General features: G+C 40.3%; 1 protein-coding gene across 8 annotated transcripts in view; it reads right to left on the bottom strand.

The window, feature by feature from the left end:
- LOC107187282 (calcium/calmodulin-dependent protein kinase type II alpha chain) overlaps window positions 1-17,022 on the bottom strand; it is a 100,263-nt gene that overhangs the window by 36,446 nt on the left and 46,795 nt on the right. For 5 of the 8 annotated variants that reach the window (XM_015575318.1, XM_015575319.1, XM_015575321.1 and 2 more), the window contains exons 4-10: window positions 15,389-15,443; window positions 14,465-14,603; window positions 13,343-13,445; window positions 12,635-12,813; window positions 12,009-12,131; window positions 11,810-11,893; window positions 8,066-8,126 (exon numbers count right to left, since the gene is read on the bottom strand). In XM_015575318.1, the coding sequence (XP_015430804.1) occupies window positions 8,066-8,126; window positions 11,810-11,893; window positions 12,009-12,131; window positions 12,635-12,813; window positions 13,343-13,445; window positions 14,465-14,603; window positions 15,389-15,443 (744 nt within the window). The remainder of the gene's footprint in view (window positions 1-8,065; window positions 8,127-11,809; window positions 11,894-12,008; window positions 12,132-12,634; window positions 12,814-13,342; window positions 13,446-14,464; window positions 14,604-15,388; window positions 15,444-17,022) is intronic. The other 3 variants (XM_015575326.1, XM_015575322.1, XM_015575325.1) reach the window with 1 other exon arrangement.

Here is a 17,022-nt window from a genome sequence, read left to right as displayed (position 1 = left end):
GTGGTAACCTTGTCAAAAAAATCAGTCATAGAGTTCTTCAACATCATTTTTGTTTGTGTTTGCATGTGTATTAATTACACTTTTTGTCTGTGAATATGTATGAGATAGAGAGATAGAGATAGAGAAAGAAAGAGACAGTATAGACGGACAGATAGAGAGAACGACTGATCGTTGGCTCGCGTTCTCTCGGCCGGGAAAAAATCGAATCTATTCCAGAGGATTAATACTCCTTTTTTTTTTTTTTTCATTTTTTTTATTCTTGTTGTCAGCCTTCGTTTTTATTTATACACATGTACAAATAATAAGACCGAATCGAGGATAAATTCTCGATCGAGTCTCCATTACACTGAGATTCATATAGGATTCGATGAGTTTTGAGATTTGGTAATTAGAAGGATGAACTCTAGTGTTCGATCGCCATTTGTCCACTGTCCAAAAGGGTTACGTGAACGGCGAGGTTTATTAGTTCTCCTCCCCGTTCGATTCATTAATTTAATTTATTTTTGATGTAATTCTTACGGGGAAGAACCCTAGGGAGATTCTAGGGAAAACTCTCGAAATGTTTCGAGATCTATGGGATACCGGTGTTTCTCTTATCGATCTTTTTTTTCAATTCGCTGGACGGTTCATCGATTGAAAAGGATCTTCAAACTGTCTATTATTGTCGAATGTCGAGACTAAGATTGTTTTAAAATTTGTAGAAAACGGGATTATTAGATTAAGATCTTGTTGATAGATCATCGACCGGCGAGAGAACGCTGGCTACGAGTTCCCTCGGCGAATCATGAATGAAGCGAAAAGAGATCTTTATGATCGATCGATCGATGATCGGTTGAAAGGGATCGCTGAATGGATCTGCAGTGTTTAATACAGTTACAGAGTGTACTTTATAATTGTCGAGAGAATCTGTTCGAGTAACGCAGGTCGATAAATAAATCGAGGAATCGATCCTGTCTCGATTTCGACCATGAAAATAACGACGATGTTCGTAGTACGTTCATGTTCCACTGGATGAAGTATCAGAACGATAATAATGAAATGTGCATGAGAATGAGAGGATTTCTCGAATACTGAATCCACGAACATGAACGTAAAATTGTAAAAAAAAAAAAAAAAAAAAAAAAAAAAAAAAAAAAAAAAAAAAAAAAAAAAAAAAAAAAAAAAAAAAAAAAAAAAAAAAAAAAAAAAAAAAAAAAAAAAAAAAAAAAAAAAAAAAAAAAAAATACAAAAGGAAAGAAAAAACGATTCAATTTCGAAACCAAAATCGTATAGCACATTCGATTTTTCAATTCAGTTCGGTTAAGCATTCTTTGCTGGATTTGTAATTGTTGAACACCCGTTAGATATCACGATCACTCGAAGTATTATCGTAGAATCATTTCTCGAGACGTATTTACAGAACCTAGAGATTATTTCTTATATTCTAATTAAAAGTCTACAACTCGGTCACCTCTATCCACAATCGCTGAAACATCTACAGATAATCTCAAAGACATGGCAAAAACTCAATATAATACGGACTTACAGAAAATTGCCGCAGAGTTTCATTGGTACAACGAATCGGATACTATTCGAAGTGATCGCGACAATCCACTCAGCGGAATGATTCGTGCTTGATCGTTGATCGAAAATGCATTATAGTGAACTAAACGAGAACCTAAAGGTGCTCGAGATGGTTAAAAATTAGTTGTTCCGATTTCCTTGGATCGACTCCTGGTTAGTGCCCCTCTGATACACGTACGTCCCCCCACCATCTAATGATCGACTGTGATCACGATTAATCATAAAAACGAACCTTTCCCATTTCGCGAACCAACTTAATGGGCCGAACGAACGAAGGAATAAACTGACATAAATATGACTGCCAAATGGACCGATCTTCATCTATTCGAGAAACGAATGTGAAGTAAATCATCGATGAGTGTTCGAAGGTTCCTGGGCCAATGACCTATAACAGTATGACCTTCGCATAACCGTAAGTATGAAAAATCTATTATCATCTATTATTATCTGTAGATTGAGTTCGAATAATCATTTCATCGATCCCGTATATTAAGCAAAAATAAAATAGAAAAAAAGAAGGGGTTAATAATGAACTCCTGAACCCTCGAAAATCGATTCTGTCCAGATGAAAGGTAACGTTCATCAGTTTCCAAATGTAAGATAACAAACGACGGAAATATTTCGGGGAGGGGGGAATCGATCGATCGACGTTGGTAAATCGAGGAGACGGAGGATCGAGAGGAGAGTCGGCTTACCGGGCCCACGATAAATTTAATTAAACCTCGACGAAACGCAAACTTCCCGAGTTAATTACACGCGAGCTCGGCCGAGAGAGAGAGAGAGAGAGAGAGAGAGAGAGAGAGAGAGAGAGAGAGAGAGAGAGAGAGGGAGAGAGAAAGGGGGTAAAAAATGGAGAAAGAAGGGGCGAGGGGCATGAGGATCGATGGTTGTCTTCGAGCCACGGCGTAATTGAAACAAATTGCCGACGACGGGACCTGACGAAAGAACCGGAGAGGCGGGCGCGTATTTGTACTTCTCGCGGGAAACGGTTACACGGCTAATGAAAGTATTTGATCGTACCGGCGATAAAACTCGCCAAGGCATCACGCAAGCACCACCCGTGAAAACGCTTGGCGTTGTTTCCTTCCGAAGAAATTACGTTCTATCTGAAAATCTACCCGAGAGAAATCGTTTCGCGTCGCGACCGTTGGAATACCGAGAGATTATTTTCGGTAAGAGGTTGTTACTGTAGACTCGCGATAATTACCCGCGATTGGGGCTCTAGGGCAGGGCTGCGGGAGCAATTGTTGTTCGATAACAATTAGATCCACAATATAATATTTTTCGTACATTTTTGAACGTTTGGGAGACACAAAAAATATTATTTTAAAATTATATTCAGAAGTAATAAAAAATACAAGAACGCTGATGATTCTAGTGATCGTTCTATCGAGTCACCTGAACGTTTCCTTAAAATGTTCATTTACCGAGAACGTTACCTTCCAAGGTGTATATACCCCTGACACAGAATCGTTCTCTTTCCACGAACCTTTCCTCGCGGGAAAAGAAATCCTGTTGGAGTTATCGATTTGCTTAAATATACATATATTCGTCTTTTTCGAGCTGTTCTCTGTCGAGGCAAATTGTATTCGAGGGACTATCGATGTGTTCTTGATATTCAATTCGTAGTTGGCGGATTATTGACCTGTTCGTCCTACTTAATTCGAATTCGGTGAACTGTTAGCGTGTTTGTGTTGTTCAATTCGTAGTTGACGGACTATCGGACCTGTTCGTACTATTCAAGTCAAATTCAACGGACTATCGATGTGTTTTTTTCTTCAAGTCGTACCTACTTGACGGACTATTGACGTGTTCCTATTATTCGAGTCGAATCTACGGGATTATTCACGCATTTCCGCTATTCAAAGTCGAATTCGGCGGATTACCGACGTGTTGCTGCGGCGATTCGGTGAATCAATGCCACGTTCCCTACCTGAAGTGTCTCCGACGATGTGTCTTTCGTACAGAAAATAGTGTACGCGATAATAATATGGTACTTAGAAGGGGCAAACAAACGGAGAAAGGAATACATACAGGCTAACCACAGTCATGTCGTCGTGGCGACCGTACGGTGACACGAGTATCGCCGTTCAGTGTCGTCTCTAATACACGGAGTTGGGCTCGTCTCGTTCAGATAAAACCAATTTTATCAAAATAATAGTACCAGCCAACTGGAATATTGTACCCAGACAAGTACGAAGTACTTGGTAAACATTTATCGGCCAGGACAGAAATCCTTATACATACATATATGTAGAGAAACCACTATGTTACAAGACTACACGAACCGTTGCTTTTACGGAGAACCAGGCGTTAATTAATAAAATACAGCAAGTTATATTTGGTTTACTAATTTCGATAAAATACACATTTCCATCTTTTCGACAGGACCAGCGAGAATTTTTAGATACTATTTGCAGTTTAGACTGTATTTGCCATTTGTTCGGATAGACCAGATTCTATCCAGACATTCTACAAACTGGGTCAGACATTTTGCTGAGACAACGTCAACTTGGTCGGGTCGTTATTCAGATTACAGTGAACTTACGAGTTACAGAGAATACAATCGAAATTTTCTTCGGATAAATGTTTTCACCCAAACGAGGCCCAACTCCGGCTCTACGGATGCAAGATGCTCATCTACTCGTCTAAACTTAAGGGAGTCTGTAGCGTTCTAGGGGTAACGGTTTTGTGCTGCTCGTACGTATGTATGTGTGTATTTGTGTGAGAGCAAGGTAACAACAAAGAGAGAGAGAGAGAGAGAGAGAGAGAGAGAGAGAGAGAGAGAGAGAGAGAGAGAGAGAGAGAGACACGCGTGTTACAGTACGACAGGTGTACGTAATACACACAGAGGACCTATAAGGTATAATTATTCATCGAGCATCTAGTACAGAAGGCGGACGAGTGAACGCTGTGTACAAAACTAACAGGGTGTGTAGATACGTGTGTCCGTGTGTGTACGTATATGTATACAATATGGTACAGAATACAGAGACATGGAGTGTTTGCATTGTCGATATTCACGCTCGGTATTTTGAAACGTTGTTTAATAATAAAAACAAAAATGGAAATGAACGATGAATATTTACAAAATACTTTTTTTAAATAAATTTTTCCAACATCGCATAGATCGATGAATATATTAGATCAGGGATGAATCGAAACGATTCAAACAGATATATTCCTGATCAAAGTGTTAAGGACTCGGAAATAATATTTTTTTTTTCAGATGGGATATTTTCAACGTTTCAAAACAGGAGACACGAATACATCAGAAGAAGAGAAAGTGTGGGAGACACGAATGCGGCTCGTGTTTGGCGCTGCGGTCCCGTGGGACAGAATGGGGTCCAGCTACTAAAAGTGGTCAGCCATACTAAACGCACAGTAGGTAATCATTCCTGGACATTTCTCGCCAGTGGACCGAAACAGTTGCGTTCGGTAGGTTATCTCGATTTTATCTCGATTTTATCCCAATTTTGTTTCGATTTTGTCTCGATCTCACCTGGATTTATCCTAATTTTATCTAGATTTTACCTAGATTCTATCTTGGTTAATCGCCACAGTATCAGAGTCCCCACCTATTATTCGCGTACCTCCATTTCCCATATAACGTTAATGTATCGTTTCTTTTTATTTTTATGCACGTCCTTCTCTTGTTACGATAACTTTGCATACTAAAGGGTAATATCCCGCTAATAAATAAATACATAAAATAAATTTTCAGTCGCGATTTAAGATTTACACGAAATTACACGAAATTACACGACATCAACACTGATTTTAAAATCACCGGCATTATCGTAATTATTTGCAACTTGTAATTGTTCCAAAATCAATGAAACAATATCGAAAAATAAAGAACTCTCAATACTGTCAACGAATGAAATTTCCATCAGTCCATTAAAGAGTACCGTGAAAAAGTAAGAGAATTAGTTATTCGTGTGTGTACAGAAATTTTGTTTCCGAAATTCGGTACAAACTGTGGATTATATTTTTGGTATCGAAATACTTCCGAAAAAAACAGAAAAAAAATAATGACACACGGTTTTCATCGGACGCACTGAAAAACTGTCGAGATCCTGCTCAATTTTACACGAATCTATCGAAAATTCAACGAACTTGCAACAGAAATCTATCCAATCTATCGATAAATCAACGAATTTGTAATCAAACTCTATCGACAATTCAACAAATTTGCAAGAGAAATTTCACCAACGGGATTTTTATCCTTCTACGATTGCCACGTACGTCAGTCAATACCCCTAAAAAAGAGTTCATACTAGAAACAAAAAAATGCAATACTATCGAAATCGAACGAATCTCTCTTCGGAAACCAACAAGTATCGTCATACGACCGAAAGTCCGTAAATCAAAAGATCGGCGTAACTCTCACCGAAACGAGGCGCAATCGCCAAAAAAAGAAATGTTGTTCAGCCTACGTTATTCAGAAACGCGCAACTTAAAAAAAAAGGAAAAAAAAACAGAAGACAGCTGATGAAGTGCGCGTTCGTGAAGCGACTGATGGCTGACAAAAGCGTTGCGCACGTCCCCTCCCTTGTGGATGAATGTATTTTTTCTTCCTTGTTGTCTTTTTTCGAAAGCGACGAAGCATGACTCGATACGATGACGTCTCACGACTCGATATGATAACGTCTCACGATGCGTTGACCGATGAAAGAGCGTGATGAAGCGAGAGAGAGAGAGAGAGAGAGAACTGCTTGAGTCCACTGCGACGACTATTCGCGTTACCCAGAATTCAATGTGTGTGTGTGTGTGTGTACAGGGTTAGTCGAGATTAAAATGAATTTTACTGAATCAGCAAGAAAACAATAGAATTATAGCATTAATCATCGATACCACTTGATTGCCCGGGAATTTGCTAAAAAATTTTGATCAGGTATGGGTTACAATCTAAACAGGACTCTGAGAGTTAAGTAAATGAGAATAGTCTATCTATCTTGTAGAAAGTATAACAAGATAGTAGATAGCGTCAAGTTTCAACGCGATAAATCAGTTTTTCCTGTAAATTTTGTCATAATTTTGACTAACTAACCCCCATTCAAAGAATTACCTTCTTTTCGTACACCTTTCGTTCGTGAATCTACAATTCAGCTAACATTAACGTTGGAGTGAAAAATTTTAATTTAAAAAATTTCAAATATAGCAAAACGCGATGAATCCATAGATAAATCAATTTTCCACGTAAGTTCACTCCGACTAAGTCTGCAGACACACATTTACCACAAGGGACAACAAAAATAAAGAGATCTCGCGGGGGCAGAAGTTTGAGGATCAAGCGGCGAGAGTCTCGTCTACGGAGAAAAGAATCGGTGTGTGTTCGTTTCTGGGTAACGTAGCAACGGTCCTTGCAGGATAAAAATGTGGTGGTGTGTGCGAGCCAAGTGCATCGACTATGAGAGACACACACGAGAATGCGTGTGTGCGAATGACTGTGATGAGAGATCAGAGCGAGCGAGGCTGAAATAACGGGCGAAGATCTCCGAACGGGGATCGATGAAATTTCGACTTTTCGTGTAGCCGTTAAGCAAGCTGGTCAGCCAATCAGAGACGAATCGTCGGCATTGCCGACGGTGAAACGTTTTTCACCTCGCTGCTCCGCGGTCGACTAGATCTAGGGGATTCAATTGAACGGGGGGGGGAGGAGGAGGAGGAGGATCTAGATCGTTCGGTGCACGAGCAGAAAAACGATCGACGGTGCTTCATTCCGTGGCCCCGTTTGCATTTCTTTTTGCTTAGAACTCTTTGAATTTTAATTGGAGGTTACGTTGCCTGAATGAGTTCTTAGGGGGTTGTGCTCGATCGCTGGATTTTTAACGTGCAAAATCGATATTTCAGATAAAGTAGTATCAAACAGTTAATAGTATTTTTTTAACTTTCAAAACTATCAAGAAATGATTAGAAATATGTATTCTATCATCCAACAAAAGATCGATAAAATCGAAATGGTACAATCTGGGTCCTTCCCTTGTGAGGGGGTTGGGGCACGCGATCCCACCCTCTCGACTACCTTCACCCAGTTGGAGAGGACACACTAACGCCTTAACAAGGCGAAAGAAAAGCTGCGTGCGCGGCCACGTCTTGAAGCACCCCCTTGAAAAAAAAAACGAATGGGCTGAATATGAACATGATCCTCGGATATATGTATACGTATACACGTTGTATGTATATAATATACACAGAAGAAGAGGTAGTTGGGAGTGGTGGTGGTGGTGGTGGTGGTGGTGGTGGTGGTGGTGGTGGTGGTGGGGGGAAGTGCAAAACGGAAGAACAAACGAGACAGGTTTATGGGTTATGAATCGAGGAATGTAAAGACAGTGAGAGATAGACAAATGGAGAAAAAGAGAGAGAGAACGAAGATGCAGAAACCAGAGAGACAGAGGATGAAGGGGTGAGGGTGTTGGGGGTAAAATTTAATAGGAGATATATAAAAGTACTGTCTGTCGTGGTCCATGAAGCGCTGAAGAGGGCCGGAGGTACTTACCCTGTGCATCATACTTACTGGAAAAGTTCCTCGTCGCCAACATGGTCGTCAGAATGGCGACCTGCGGACAAAAAAAAAAACAGAAAACCATCATAGTTAATTCTTGTTGCGTTAATTGGGGACAAAGGTGCATGCGGGTTGTCCTTCCGGAGTCGGCGAACGATCTCAGGGGGGAAAATATGATAAATCGTTTGGACGCGCGATACGATCAATTTTCTTCCGCGCGAGACATGCTGCTCCCGTACATTTAGTAAAATTGCTGATAATTAATCGTTGACGGTGGACGGAAAGATTCAACGGTGTTGAAGAAAGAAGAACACGTCGGTTTCTGTGAATGTACAGGGCGTTTCATTTATGTAGTCTGTACAATACTCGAGAAAGTACTATACTCGTTCGTACGTGGAACATGTAAGCAAGAATTATAATGTACGTAAAATATACGAGGTGGTAATAGAATATGTAAGTTGTATCATTTGTCTCGATTATATAGAAAGTACTCGAAGACGTCACCTGCAGTAACGTACTGGTTGTTCCATTTCTTTACCGAAGAACATATCGACGTCACCCTACAACACGTTTCATTCATTTCGTTTGCACATAAAACACACGAGGTCCGAAGTATCGGATGTCGACGTACAGGGTGTTCCATTTTCCCACGCAAGAAAATACCGACATCCCTCTACAGGACGTTTCGATTCTCTTTCCAACCAACAATTCCAACAGAACATCAGAATTCAATAGATCGCGTTTCATCGTTTCTGAATCAACCTGTAGATGTATCAAACGATCGCAACCCCGCAGTGGGTCGCAATGCATCAAAAGCAACGCGAGAGCAAGAAGCAGTCCGCGCAGAAACTCGAGCAGAAGCCGTAAATATCAATCAAGAAACACGAGACCACCAGGCGGTCGTGCAACGAGAAAAGGTAGAGAAAAAAACGAACAAAACGTTTTCACGAGACCTAAGAGCGAAAGAGTAAAGGGAGAGAAAAAACAGGTGGTAACTCGAGCTTTGTTATTCATTCGAGGCAGCGAATGCCGCAATAACGCTGCGTAACAGGTTAAGTACCGCGGTCTCTAATTAACCCGAACTTTCTCGATCACGGCCAAATGGAAGAACTGCCCCCGGTATGAAAAAACTCAGTTTAACCGGCAATTTTTATCGGATAATACGTTCGTCGGACGTTTTAATTCTCCGGAACGTTTTCATCAGCAGAGAGACGATCCAGAGCGACGACCATTTTCGTCGTTCAATTTTTCGACTAAAGCTACGTCTACACTGTATAAGCAAAATAGTGTTATATAACTTTGCTATAAAACACAAAAAGTGTTACATAACATTTTTCTTTCTGTTTTTCTAAGAAGTTACTACTTAACTTTACTATACATATAACGTGTCATCTGATACATAATATATCATAATATAGTGTAGACGCAACATAACGTGCGACCACTTCCGATGTGCGCGCGGCGGCTTGTGTGTCGTCGTTATTACGACGATGAACCTTGGACCTTGATTGACGAGACACGGTGCACAACGGATCAAAAGACATTTCGATAGCAAAATCGTAGCGTAATTAGAGACATTTGGCTGGATGCGCTCTGGAAAGTATCGGATGATTCAGAAGTTGGGGTTTTACGGTCGTGAGTAGGATTCTGTAAAAACGAACCACTTGTACCATATCTGAAATCGCGTTAAGAAATACTATTCCTATAGAAAAGAATGGACTGTATTCCTTAGAAAGAAAGTGATTCGTTTCTATTTTAAGAACATTTTTAGGTTACAATTTTTAGTAGCAAACTACAGTAAATCTGTAAGTATATTTTAATCGATTAATTTTGAAAGACATTATTAAGTGGTGAAATAAATTACTATCGTCATTTCTTTGCTGTAATTGGTTTTTTTTCTCCTTAGAATTTTCATTATGCCCAGACAAAATGAAACGTTGAACATTCCACTACTTTTCTTTCGTAATTAGAAGCAAGAACAGATAAAATAGTGTTAACACCGTTCGCAGCCGGTCATTATTTTCTCGAGGAACCTAATAAAAGCCTCGACCGCGTTGAGCAATCGTTTGCCGATAAATATTGATCTTGCGCAACCGGACGCGAGTGGATTCAACCTTAACACGACCAAAGAACATCGGCGTATGAAAGAAAACTTCACGGTGAAAGCAACAAGAGAAACACAAAGAGGTGAGCGAAAAAGACACCGTCGGGCTTTTTTGCCCTGGAGGAGGAGTGTAGTGGTTCGAATGAATAAAACATCCCGGTTTCTTTCATCTTTTAGACTTTCGACGATTAAACGCAATGAGCGCGCGCGCGCGCGATAGCGTGGTTTCATTTCGATAAAAGACACTCGACATGGAAATTAACGGACGGGATAGGGGGTTAATTCGTCTATCTAGCCAGGGTCGTTCCTGGCAGGGTTGCAAAAGGTGTCCTTGCACCTGGGCGGCCGCAGATCGTTTATTATATGTAAGATTTCTGTAAGATTTCTGATTAATAAAAAAAAGCAGCATCGATATTGCCCGAGTTCATAACTAATGAATGAACTTGGAAGTTGATCTCGTGGATTCCATTGTCTTTTTTTTCTTTTTTTTTTTTGCGAAATAAGGATCAACTGAGAACGAGTCGGTAGATGAAATTGAATCGTTTAATAATTTGTCACGAAGAAACAAACTGTACCTCGGGATGAACGATCGTTTCATGTTGCCTGCGCGATGTAAACCTGCTCTTGAACGACCTCATGTTTCACGTTGCTTCCTCGTCCAGGCCCGACCGAATTTCCTCGCACTTAATTCAATCGTTTTCCCACGAGCGTTTCGTAAACAATAATAACACGGGCACACTTGTTCTTCGATGGTATTTTCACAACCGATATAATAAGAAAAGACTAGTATTCACACGGAATCGAACTCGTTACACTCTACGACTTACGAGCCTCGTTTACGAATAAGATTTGCTGACAGTTTCTTTTCGTAGAGCAATATATACATACATGGCAGTGTTCAGTGGGGAAAGAATTGAACTTAGTCCCTTGGCAACTAAACAAAAGGAAAACTGAACTTTGTACGAATCTAGACTTTGAAAAGGAAAGAAAAGCAGCGATAAGTAACGTACATATTTAGAAAACAGCAGTTAAATAGTAGTTATCGGGCCACAGCTCTATTGATTCGGGCCAAACAGAAGGTTTAGTATCTTCGAGAGTAAATTATCTTCGAAGAACATTTTCGGTCATTAAAAGGACAATAATTCGACAAAAAAATATGAAAACTCAGGAACTTAAACTGGACAGATCGATTCAGGCGAAACAGAAGATTGATCATCTAACAGAGTGTATTATTTCTGAAAAAATGTTTTCGATTACAAAAAGATAATAATTAAGAACAAAAAACTATAAAAGCCCATAGTATAGTATTTTCAGATATAATAAACTATGAATTTTAGACAACTGTTTTTTCCTTTTACTTTTATCCATTGCTCGTCACACTGTGGGACGTCGCGAAATCAAAACTCGGCCTCTGCTGTAACTAGTTTGCCCCACGATAGTCCTCCACGGGGCCAGACGTGTTCCCCGAATACACGTTTCCGTCCCGCCACGGTGGATTCTATTAATTGAGAAATAACCCTCGTGGCCCCCCAGTACACCCAACCCCTTTCTCCTCTAATTATTCGCGCGTCCAATCGACCGACGGGAGTATCGCTTAATTAAACACCGAAGGGCGCACCCCATACGAGACTCACCTTTAATTTGCGCCTCGCGTTGAATTTCTTCAAACATTCCACGGTCTCTTGCCTGTGGACCACGGATGCGACGCGTTCGCGTTGCTGTAACAGAAAAACAGAAAAACGATGTAAACGTGATTCGGCAAAACTCCGATGGACAGATCGCTCGTATTTATAAAAATTTTCACTAGTTTTTTATCTTAATCTTGGTACTTACGCAGATCCATGGGTGCTTCAGTGCCTCGCTGGCGGTGATCCTTTTGCTCGGGTTCACCGTCAGCATCTGATTGATCAGGTTCTTTGCCTCCGGTGTGACGGTGTCCCATTCTGGGCTGGGATACTACAGATTAAACGAATTCGAATAATTACTAGTAAAAAACAAAAATTATCTTGTAACTGTACAACAACAAAGATGAAGTAAATTGGCGAAACACATTTGCAGCGTGTTTAAATATTCGAATACCTAACTGCCTCTGAACTATTCTGAACTTCCTTTCTCTTTCTCGAGTCAGAATCAAGGAAACTGTATATACAAAATATCGACAAATTCGAGATATCGAACCAACAAAAAATTAATAAAGACTATATAAAAACTATCGTCTATAAAATTTCTAAAATGACAAGTGTATAAACCAAGACAGGTCACAGTAGTCTTCTCGTGAAAATGAATTGGAAACCCCAATGATGTGTAGCTTACGCAAAAAATGATACGATACAGCGTAAAATTGTATTATTATAGAATGTAATATGAAATAGGGTAAGGGGTAGCTATAGTTGAGCAGTTTAAATCGTAGAATTTCACCGGAACCGGAAGAGGATCCGCGCAAGCGGACGGTTTCTTACGTCGTACGATCCAGCCTTGATCTGCGCGTAGAGCCGATGCTGATCCTCGTCCCAAAATGGCGGATAACCGACGAGGAGGATGTAGAGGATGACACCGCACGCCCAGATGTCCACCGGTTTCCCGTACGGTTCCTTCTTGAGGACTTCCGGGCTGAGGTAACCGGGCGTTCCGGCGAAACCTTTTTGTTTTTTTTTTTTTTTCATAGAATCATTACGATTTATTCGTTCGACGGACATGTGAACTTACAACCTATGATTAACTTTCATCGCACGGAAATTCCCTGTACATATATGGAAACAATTGAACATACGATCATCTTTGATTATTGAACTCTCTTTCGAATCCTTAAACGCACTCTCATTTCATTTATTTGAATTACATGCTGAAATTACACCTGTTATATTCGATGTTTCATTGAAAAGTTTCGTAAGTAAGATCCACATGATCCAGCGACATCTGATTTATTAATTTCGAAAAATATGGAATCAGACTGATACAGCTCTGCTAAAGGATTCAGAGCTCTATAATCGATTCAGGTAAAGATTTCCTTATCCAAAATCGATATTCAAAATTGTGATATTTTATTCGAATAATCCTCTTGTGCCCATTGAGACTCTCCAAAGGATTCAGAGTAAAATAATTAATTGTCAAGATACCGAGACTTCTCTTGAATCACTCTAAGTAGAGAAAGAGAAGAGTGAACTTACCGAACCATGCTTGTGCGTCACCCTGCACCTCAATCGCCAATCCGAAATCCGCTAGTTTCACAGCCGCCCCTTTCGCCTTACTCGCGAGGAGCAAATTTTCGGGCTGCAACAGGAATTTTTATTTATACAGACTATTGCATTCTATTACAGAACACTGATTACATGCGAATACTCTTTTGTTGGACGTCCAAATACGCATGGATCAGTGTATACTGTAAGTAGAAACGTCAGGTAACGACCAGACACGACCTATTCAATGTTTGAACGACGTTTGAGAAATTTGCTGAAATATTTTTCTCGAAAAACAGAACTTCTGTTTGCAAAAATTTTATCCCGCGTATTTTTTCGCGAAAATTCAGCATAATTAACGACGGACCATCCTCTATATTTGCGATGCTTGACTCACATCGCGAATCTACTCTTCTACCAGCTACTTCTTCAGATTTTCACCGAAACACCACTTTTTCTACGGCCGTCCTCGCTCTTTTCTTCCACTTATACTCTCTTATTATTCGCTTTCGTCACTCGGCGGATTAATTTTACCCATACTTAACTCCTACCAACCCCCCCCCCCCCCCCCCCCCCCCTCCCTCAACCCCTTCTCCATCTCTCTGCCTCCCTGACACGGATCCTTCGACCTCACGAGATATTCACAGGTATTATTTTATTAAACACTGCCAAGAATTTTCAGGTTAAAATTTTAGTAATTTCAGACGTTTCAACGAGATGAACCTTCTTCGGTGGCAATACACCAATTTTGGTACCACTTTTTTGGTAAAGTGAATCCAACAATGAATGGGCAAACATTTTCATGAACCGCAGTGTATATACCTATACTAAATATTGTATTCCAACGAAACAACTAGCGAAATATTAAACAAATTATTATTAGAAACATTTACAGGAGGTTCTACAATTACGGATCAGCAGTTACTTTGTTTAAACTTAAAACCTCCATTTATGGAACAAAATTGGTAGGCAAAAAATTGAAAAACTAAATCGTCCGTGAGTTTCCATTTTTCGAAGAATAGTCCATTTTCCAACTGCTGGAGGCTGTTCCTCCGAAACTGTTGCTCAAAATATCAGCTTAAACGCTTAATATTCCTCTCTCTGTATACGTACTTTCAGGTCCCTGTGCACAACTCCGTTATGGTGGCAGTGGTGTACGCTTTCCAGAATTTGTTGGATACAGTGCGAAGCGTCCGCTTCGCTGTAGAATTCCCGCGCGACGATATCCTCGAACAGTTCGCCGCCGGTAACTCTGAAAACCGAGATCGGGACCAAAACTTTTTATAGACCCGCCAATTTGCCCCGGGTACCATTTCAGGTGTTAATGAAACGGCACCTTGAACGGTCCCCATGGTTTAGTTGACAGCAACTATATAATGTAATTAATTTTATTTTCAATTTTCTATAGTTAATTTTAATATTTAATTTTCTACGGTTTGGTAGTTTTAATGATTGTATGTAGAATGTAAGAGATGTTCTATGGGTTGGTAATTGTTTGCAAAGTAAAGACCACACAAGTGATTACTCGATAAAATTGTATCAAGACGTATGTTTAATTCTATTATTTGCCAATAAAGTAAAGTAAGTAAGTTTTCAAGTAATACCGACGTTTCTCCCACTTTTTCGAATAATCGACCACTGTGGCACCGCCTCCGGTGGCCTCGGATCACCGGAGCGAACTCGAATTTCGGGCCGGGACACACACACACACACACACACACACACACACACACACACACACACACACACACACACACACACACACACACACACACACACACACACACACACACACACACACACACACACACACACACACACACACACACACACACACACACACACACACACAGAGGGGGAGAAAGAGAGGATCCAATTGGAATCCGGCAACTCCGGCGCAAGAGATTAAATTAAACTCGCTCGACCGCTATTGACTCCGCGGATGATTCGTATCGGATAGGGGAAGAGGAACGGGAGGGAGGAAAAGCTCGACTTCGATCGGAAACTTTCGATTCGGCCGACGATTAATCTACTTACAGGTCAAAAACGAGGTAGTGGCAGTTCTCCTCCTGTATGCTGTCGTGTAATCTCACTGGAACAGAAAGAGAGACAAAGCGTTAAAATCTGTTCCTTCAACTCCTACATATGACTTAACGAACCAAACGTTATAGGTATGACAGTCGAATCTTTTAGAGATATAAGTGAATTTTCGTGATGAATTTTCATTCCCAGTTTGTACATAAATGGAGTATTCTTAGCTGCACCGACGGTCACTTAACAGGGGTTTTCAATGCCTATATCATATCAATATATGAGTTGATATTGAACTGTATCAATACAAATGTCTCCCAATAATAAATAAATAAATAAATAATTAAATCTATATGTATACCAATACAATATATCCGGATATAGTCAGTCTAAATAATCATTATTCAAATGTCATCGTATACATAATGATTTTGCTCAGTAGGTACAATCATTATATCCGAATCTACACGTATGAGTACATTAATTCAGGGGATGAGAGGTTCACAACATTCCTTCGAAACCTCTAAATACCTCAGAAGCATACATTTAATAAATACACCGTTAGTAACGTTAAATGATAACACCAAGGGCTCACTTATAATTTACAATTTGAAACTGTTCACGTAACGTGGGTATTCGGATTGAAACGAGATCAAAGGAATCGTTCCATAGATCGTTGGGCAGCAGCCGAATCACCAGGCGTGTGATCGACACGCACGCGGAGGAACATTTGCATCCGCGAGACAGTTCCCGCGATCAACCGACGTTCTCATTAAGGTCAACCAAGAGACCGCGTTATTCCCCGCGATACGATACAACAACACGGGCATCTCGGCTCGAATCGGCCTCAATTAATGTCAAGTGAGGCCGAATCCACGCGAAAAATCGACGTCGTCGTGCGTCGTTATTCACGCGCTCGAAACCAAGCTCGCTTGATCACGGAATAACAAAATGAAGAATATCAACGATATTCTCTATTATCCAGAAGCTAACTTCTTGGTGGAAACTATTGTCTTTTCATCAGTAATGTTAAAATGTTCCTTGGCCTCTGTATTTGAAAATTAAAAGGTTGAAAACATGAAATTGGCATCTCACAAAAGAAAGGGCAATTTATTATGTTTTTGACGAGTACACTCAAGCAGTTAAGAAATAAGTTTTACATGTTTTATACTTATCATACTTAATTTACTATAACCAACTATACTTAACGTAGAGGTCGAGGGACACGCGAGTGGAAACGTAGTCGCGGAAACGCGTAACTCTGCGTCGCGCTGCGTCGAGGTGTGGCTTCTGGGATCGATACTTACGCTGGTTACTCTCGTTTCTCTCTCTCTCTCTCACACACACACACACACACACACACACACACACACACACACACACACACACACTTTCTCTATAGAGAGCCATAGGGCAGCCGATATTTACGGGCTACTATTTTAAAGTACAAATTTATCGACACCAAGACGCCTAAAACCATTTACATCTCAGTCACGATCGATCATTAATTTCGCATTTAACATCGTACTACGTCGATTGTTCTTAAAAAAAACATCTGAATTGGGATCATTGGGATCGAATTTGATGAAAAACGTCGAAAATATCCGTGTACGAGACGTCTTTTCTAAGGGAAAGATAGT

Source organism: Dufourea novaeangliae, unplaced genomic scaffold (genome assembly GCF_001272555.1).
Source record: "Dufourea novaeangliae isolate 0120121106 unplaced genomic scaffold, ASM127255v1 scaffold99, whole genome shotgun sequence".
In the NCBI taxonomy this organism is placed as follows: domain Eukaryota; kingdom Metazoa; phylum Arthropoda; class Insecta; order Hymenoptera; family Halictidae; genus Dufourea; species Dufourea novaeangliae.
Note: the sequence above shows the minus strand (reverse complement) of the source record. Positions and strands in the feature narration are given on the sequence as shown.